Source organism: Limanda limanda, chromosome 18, assembly GCF_963576545.1.
Source record: "Limanda limanda chromosome 18, fLimLim1.1, whole genome shotgun sequence".
NCBI lineage: Eukaryota > Metazoa > Chordata > Actinopteri > Pleuronectiformes > Pleuronectidae > Limanda > Limanda limanda.
In genome coordinates this window covers 12,239,746-12,247,259 of record NC_083653.1, presented here as the reverse complement: position 1 = coordinate 12,247,259, position 7,514 = coordinate 12,239,746, and the positions used below count along the sequence as shown (strand labels likewise).

Below are 7,514 nucleotides of genomic sequence, written 5' to 3'. Positions count from 1 at the left end.
ATCTGTGGTTCAGCAGTTACTTCAACAAAAGGCTGGCGAAAAGTAAAAAATGATGTGTTCTCAAGTACTGATCTATTTAAAAAAAAAGTAACTTTAGTTACTCAAGTTATTTAACTTAGTTTGTACTTAAGTTTACTTCCAATTTCGACCAGTTTATAGATGCTTCATTTCAGATATCCTGTGTTTTACTCCACTACATGTTTTATACAGATAAAGTTATCATCAAAACAATCAAACATGATGCACCATCATCTCCACCTGGACCTGTTCCAATTAAAATATGATAAATGTTAAATTACTGCTGTATTATTATGAATATATTATCATTGACATGAAGCACCATATTGAATAATTTTTACTTGATATTTCATGTATATTGTTAATCTACAGGAGTTGTACATGTAGGCGAGTGGACTTGCTTTGAGTTGTGTTTACCTGGAGGACTGAGAATCTTAACAGATATTTAATTAAAAGTAATTTCACTGTAAAAGCTTTTAATTACAGAACTTACTAACTTCCATGTAATCAACTTTTACCTTTAAAAATATAATACATTTTCAACCACGACCAAGCCAAATATATACAAAGAGAAAATCCACAGTTTGACAGAAAAGACAATGCATAAAAGAATAATGACCTTTGATACTGAAATATTCTTTCCTCATTTAACCTTTGACTTGCATGTTGAGTTACAAATAGAGAAGTAAGAAAGCAGCTCGGTGTGAATCCGCCCTCTCAGACTGCATCACGTCACATGTAGACAAAAGAGCTTGTTTAAACAGACGTATATTTGCCTGTCAGTTGGTGCACCTGTTCTACCTGAAGGTTGTGTTTGCATGCAGGGTTTTTCCAGTAGAGGAAGAGCTTCTATAGTGTTTACCCCTGGAGGCATGATGAAAAGGTGGGGACGTTTAACTGCAGGTACATTTACATGCCGCATTCAAACACAAACACTAAACTATGCCTCGGTTTCCCGTCAGAGCAGGGATTCCCAACAGACAACAGACAAGCAGGTTAGATACCTTGCCTGGTCTAAATCTATTCCTGTGTTTCCACTGAGACTACTTTACCTGTCACAGATATGTACCTGTGTACTTAAATGTTCAACACTATTTTTAGACCTACTTATGAAAGGCTGGCAAAATCCAAATTTGAACCTGATGAATGTCATCTACCATGTTACATCAATTGAACAGGAAGGACAGTATGCAGCATTTCTATGTCCTTGTTCATGGACATAGTGTGTAGAAGTCATTAGAGAAATAATCCTACATTTTGGGGCGAAATACACTTGATAAATCCAACGAAAACACCAAAACCATCTGGTGTTTCATCTGACTCTACACTTTCCCACTTCTCTAAGCCCGCTGCCTCTTTCCACACTTTCTTAAATGTTTTAAAAGCATGTTAAGAATATTTAAATTCACTAAAGGCTGTATGGTTTTTAAAAGAGCTGGCTGGCATCTGCCGTTTTGGAAACAGGTTTTATTCAACTTTTTAGTTTTCTAGAGAATATTTACTGCAGCAGAATGGTGTAAGTGGAATCAACTAGAACTAACCACAGGGTCCACGTGTGTCCTGTTAAGAAACGTGTCACTCAGCTCAACAACGTGGCTCACTGATGTGTTTTTAATCATCACCATTGACAACATGGCTTTGTATAGAATGGAACAAGAGGTAATTAGACTTTGCCCAACAGGGAATTTTCGTAATGGGATTGAAACCCAATTTGTTTTTCATTGGATTTATTGACAAGGAGAGCAGAAAATGTATATGATAAGACTTTATCATGTGAAAGAATTTAGTTGTGACACACTATGATGCTGCGAGTTGATTTTATGTTGTAAAGAACCGGTGCCAAACAGCAGAGAGTGAACTCACTCCTTGTGTTTTTACCAACCTATTACAGGTTTAATCAGTCTCACGCTGAAAGGATGCTAGTTGGCCATGTAATTCAGTTACAGGTGGAGTTCAGACACAGACGCACTGCATGCGATGTGTGCACACATTTGACAACATGCGTTCAGAGGAAACCATTGTTCTCGATGGTTTAACAGCTTGTAACCAATTAACCGCTGCCTAATTTCCATCACCGCCTGCTATTTTAGCCACTGTTAAATATCGGGCTCCTGCTAAACAATGGCGGACGAGGAGACATTTGAGTCTACTGGGAGTTCAGGCCAGTGTCTAGATTACAGGGAGATCCTCTTAAAGGCATCACACAGACAGGATAGACTGTCTTGTTCCCTCCTCCCCAGAACATCTCCTCTGAGACCAGTGATTTAGCTGCCAGCCGCAGACTAGCTGTGATCCACTTTGACCAGATGTTCGCACACACACACACACACACAGACACTGAAGACAAACCATGATGCAAAAATACATCCGTGTCACTGCAAAAAGGAACAACAGTGGGTCAGAGAGGGTGTTAGAAATATATGGTCGTCATATTTGTCTTACGCGAGTAACCACTGAGGCTCACTACTATCTTTGAGATATGCAGTTTGCTCAGTCTCACACACATGGATACAGACACATGTTTCCCTAGTAACAGCATTTTACTTTCACACTGTCGCTGATGGATACAAAGATGCAAGATACTTATGGCTTCATAAGTATACAGTACGTGCCCGCAGCATATGGCCAATATTTTCTGTACACACACATAGACACATATCCCTGAGCCGTCTGAGCGCACACAAATAACCTGACAACCACAGCTTCTGTATTTTGGTCTCACACCTTCACACACTTGTATACAGAACCTATAGAGCTGAAACCCAAATGCTCATGCAGACAATGTCAGATGGCAGGAGCCTCATCTTGAGCTAAAAATGTGGTGTGCATTATCTGCCTGGAGCTGTATCACTCACACACACACACACACACACACGCACACACACAGTAAACCTTTTTCTGTGGCCTATTAGTCACAAACCACAAACACACACACAAACTCGAACACCAGCTGCCCCAGTGCCCTGATTTTACAAAGTCTCAGGGGAGGCTGACGTACGCTCACACAGACACACACACGTACGCACACACACGCACACAACCACACCTGGGACAACCTCAATTATCCATTGAGCATGTTCAAAACAGTCATTAATGGGCAAAACAGAAGAAAGCAAAGGATTAAAACAGCAGAAAATCAGCATTTAGCCTTTTTGTAAGCAATAAAGACATCTTTGAATTATTGAAATGTGTCTAAAAAATCTACCAAAGCACCCAATTCAACCTGAAACATTAGTTTGAATATGATCTTGTTTTATGAAGTGATTGCATGATATTTAACACAGATTTAGGCTTTGGTGAAACAACAAGAGGTGGAGACACTAAGGCAAGGCAGAGCAATATTGAAGAAATACCGGCCAATAGTGGCCTATGGAGATTTGGAGTAAAAGGAGGAAACGAGAGAGTAAATGTGTCATTTACAGCAAAGGCAATAGAATAAAGTATTTGGGTCAATAGCTGGAGAAAATCTTCTCAAGGCACATTAACAAGATTCACAATCTTTTGAGTCTGTATTTTTTGACAAGATAAATGTGGAGGGCTGAGACTGCAGCATCTGCGCACACACACACACACACACACACGCACACAAACACACAATGGAGCAGAGACTTGTCTGATTGAGCTCGTCAGTGCAACAAAACATGACCTATACCAAACAATATCGGTCCCAGCGGAGACAAACACGCTCCCTCCCTCCACTCCAGTTGGATTAAGCCAAACCAACCACAGCGTTGTTATTTACCAGAAACACTGAGGCTTAAATCAAGATTAACTGGAGGTGCAGATTCAGCGACTCAGGCTCTAGAGTGATAATACGATATTACCACAACCTCTCCATCTCCACACCCAGTGATGCCGCCCATTCACGTACATATCCAAGATGAATCAGGAGGTGCAGCAGCCCGTCCTCTTTACAGCCAAATGTTTCCATCAATCTAAACTGGTCCTTTCAGACTCAATTAAGGTGCGGAGACGAGCGAGAAGAGTAGACGGACGTCTTCGTGCAACCCGGTGAATGATTGATCCCACCTTCACTGATCCTACAGCAGATCACAGCCCCGGAGACAACAAAGGCTCTCACACGGCAGATAAGCAGCAACATCAGTCCAGAGATAAAGCCACTGCAGACTCACACAACACATGGTGCCATAATTACACAGTGACAAGCTTTACGAGGGGTACATCATGTTCAAAGTGCATGAGCTGTATAAGAAGGCAACATAGCTTGTAGCAGTGCTGTTGTGAAGAATGGAAACCCACATAGGAGAGATCAGCAGGCCTGTGAATGTCTAAACACCAGCAGGATGAAACCCACACAAGGAAATGCAGCCTGTGGCCAAACACTGCATGTTCCTATTCACTCCATACAGCTCCCCATATAACTGTAGCTCCCAGATTCCGTATGGATTTTTCATAAAGCCTATGCGGGTTTGATGCAGATGACCATTTTATTGCCTCCAAATACTGTGGAGATATATGAACCCCATTTGGCTTGAGGCAGGTCAGGAGGCACCAGAGCGTCAATAATTCATGCACCTCCACATGTGTGTGCGCATGTGCGAGAGAGCGTGGAGCTGCATGTATGGGACCAAACAACACCTGCTTAGACCAAGTTCTCATTTTCATATTTCAACCTCCATTTATTTGAACCAAAAGAGAGAGAGAGAGAGAGAGAGAGACAGAGAGAAAGAGAGAGAGAGAGAGATCAGGGTTAAATTCCACTGAAACGTAAATACAAAAATAAGGGACTCAAACCGATAGGAATACAGCTTACACATACATCCAGTGCTGTGGATTGAGGATGACAGCATTGTGAAAAATGACAATACTCTCAATATGGCCAAAAAGGGGGAGGAGCTTGAACAAGCCAAGAAACACTTCGCTGTATAGGCAACTGTGTAGCCTGGGACTGTCCGAGGTCTCTTCTGTGTGAGTGGCTTGGGTCTGGGTGGCATGGTCTTTTAAAGCTAACGGTAAAAAAATAGAAAGGGAGACTTTTTCTAGAGCCACCCTCGGATCCCTGTGTTTCACCCCCCCACCCACCCACCCACCCACCCACCGCCCCCACCTCCCATCTCACCGTCTGGTCTGCCGCAGCAGGCATATTGTTATTCATATTTCCATCATTATCCCCGAGAAATTAAAAAAAAAAATACAGAAAAACCCCAAACCGAGCCTTGTGCGCAATGTGGTTGGGGGGGGGGGGGCGATGGAAAGGGGCGTTGTCTGTTGATGTGGCCGCGCTCTCTCCCAGTTTGTTTTCAACACTCGGCAATTTGAGGATGAGAAATTCCACAGGGGGGGGGGGGGGGGGGGGTCCGTGCGTGACACAGCAGACAGTCCAACAACCCAACAGGTCCTTTTGTTTTGTTTTTTTTTGCATGTGCGTGCGCGTCTGTGTGCTTGTGTGTGCGCAGAAAAAGAAACTGTGCGTCCGTGCGCGCTGGCGGAGACGAGGCAGCTTGATGGGGGGGGGCAGATGGGGGAGAGGCTGGCTGGGGGGGTGTAGGGTGGGGGGGGATATATCAAACGGAATCCCTGATCACTCCTGGCCCCCGTTCACCAGGGACAGCTCTTTGAGAATCCCGCTGGCGTCCACTCGCCTCCGCTCCCGGATCATGTCCTCCAGGCTGCGGAAGACCAGCGTGTGCACCCCGCTTCCGGTCAGGTGCACCTTGAGGAAATACTGCTGCTCCGCCGAGTGCACCTCCCCCCCGGCTTTGAACTCCCGCTTGCCGAAGCGACACCACGCCGCGAAACTTTCCGAGTTGGTCCAGCAGGTCTCCTCGCTGCGCAGGCCCAGGTGTCCCGCGGCGTTCTGCATCACCAGGTCCGGCGGGAGCGGCCGGTACCGGTACCGACTGTTCACTATCCTCCCGCGGCGACCCAGGCTGACCTCCAGCAGGCGGTCCTTGCGGATCTCGCCCTTGTGCAGGTGGATGACCCGGTCGTCCTGCTCGTAGATGGCCCAGTGGGGGGCTTGCGCCGTGCCCACCAGCTCCAGCAGGTCCCCCGGTTTGCACATAGTCAGCAAAGTTTTGGCCGAGTACACGTTCAGGTCCTCGTTCTCCCGCAGCTTGGAGAAGATGCATTCCTGGGAGCAGAACGCCGAGTACTCCACCTCGCTGACCGAGAACGGTCCCTCCTCGGCCGGGCTGTGGTCCTTGGTGAAGCCGCAGTCAGACGGAGTGCGGTCGTCCACCTCCTCCTCTTCGTCAGAGAAGAAGTAGGCGACGCCGACCCGAAGCTCGTCCTTCTCCAGCCCGGACGGATCCCCCGTGGGCAGCTCGCTGTAGTTGAGGTGGGTGATCCGATCCAGTTGATTTCCCATCAATGACCTGGCAAGGCAGAGGCATGGACTGCGGTGTCTGAAAGAGAGGGTGACAGATGGAGAGATAGAGGAGACGTGTGTCAATAGAGTAAAAATGCAACGTCGAGCCACACATTACGCACAAAGCCCTGGCTGCGTTCGAATCCCCATGGGCAGGTGGTAAGAGAGCAGGCTACGGAAGCACTCAGCACGTCCCAGCAGACACCCAACACACCGGAGCTTGTTATTGAGCCGAAAGAGTACACAAACATAATCAAGGATCCTCGGTCCCTTGCGCACTTTACACCCATTAGCCAATCTGAGCCAATCATTAGCTCCAGAGGAATGTAAAGAGAGACGGCTGCGAGGTGAAAAAGCTCTGAGGTTGCTGCGTAAAAAGAGCGTGGACACGGAGCGGAACTGTAGACACAGACCCGTGCTGTGCCTTTTACGCACGGCGCGGAATGAAACCAGACTGAGACAAACCGGATACCTGTGCGCTCCCCGGGCGTGCGGTTAAATATCCTTATTGTCCATCAGCACAGAGGGCAGCACGGTCCCCTGCTCGCCTCCTCCTTCCCTCTCTCTCTTCTCACACACTTGTGTGTCACGCTTCGCGCCGAGTACCGGCCGCTCCGGCTGTCGTGCGTGCCAGTACTTCACTTCTTCCAGCGCCAGCTCCGTATAAGTACCAGGGAGATGCTCTGCGCGCTCCGCCCTCCCCGGGTCTCACTGGCGCACCGACACGGGTCCGTTACGCACGGAGCCAATGGAAGCCGAGGAGGCGCACGCCCGTCAAGCAGGCGATCCAATCGGGGGCGAGCAGGGCGGCGAGGGGCGAGAGGCGGCTGTTACCGTGGCATGGTTTTTGTTGTCAGAGGGAAGCTGTGGAATTCTCTACATGATCATCGGAGTCCGTATGGGCAAGTTCGAGGCAGCAGTCACCGGCGATAAGAGGCTGCGTATCTCAAGAGGAGCATATGAGAGGAGCTGGAGCTTACTACTCTCTGAATGTGCCATAAACATCTCTGCTATCTGGGAGAAAAACAAACGCTCCAGAGCTGCGCCCTTATCCAGCGCACACTGTTGCTGTAGGACATAACAAATGTGTTTGCACCTTTCCTGAATACACGAGTAGCTTCTGTCCTTCAGCCCCAATGTTTACCTAGTGGAATGATTACCACAC

At 47.2% G+C, this 7,514-nt stretch overlaps 1 protein-coding gene across 1 annotated transcript; it reads right to left on the bottom strand.

The window, feature by feature from the left end:
• Positions 1-5,332: 5,332 nt before the first annotated feature.
• Positions 5,333-6,985, bottom strand: lratd1 (LRAT domain containing 1). Its single transcript, XM_061091450.1, has 2 exons — positions 6,822-6,985; positions 5,333-6,386 (listed from the first exon to the last, which is right to left on the bottom strand). Exon 2 carries the CDS (start codon positions 6,347-6,349, stop codon positions 5,561-5,563), a length of 789 nt encoding a protein of 262 aa, XP_060947433.1. The 5' UTR covers positions 6,350-6,386; positions 6,822-6,985; the 3' UTR covers positions 5,333-5,560.
• Between the last annotated feature and the right edge of the window lie 529 nt (positions 6,986-7,514).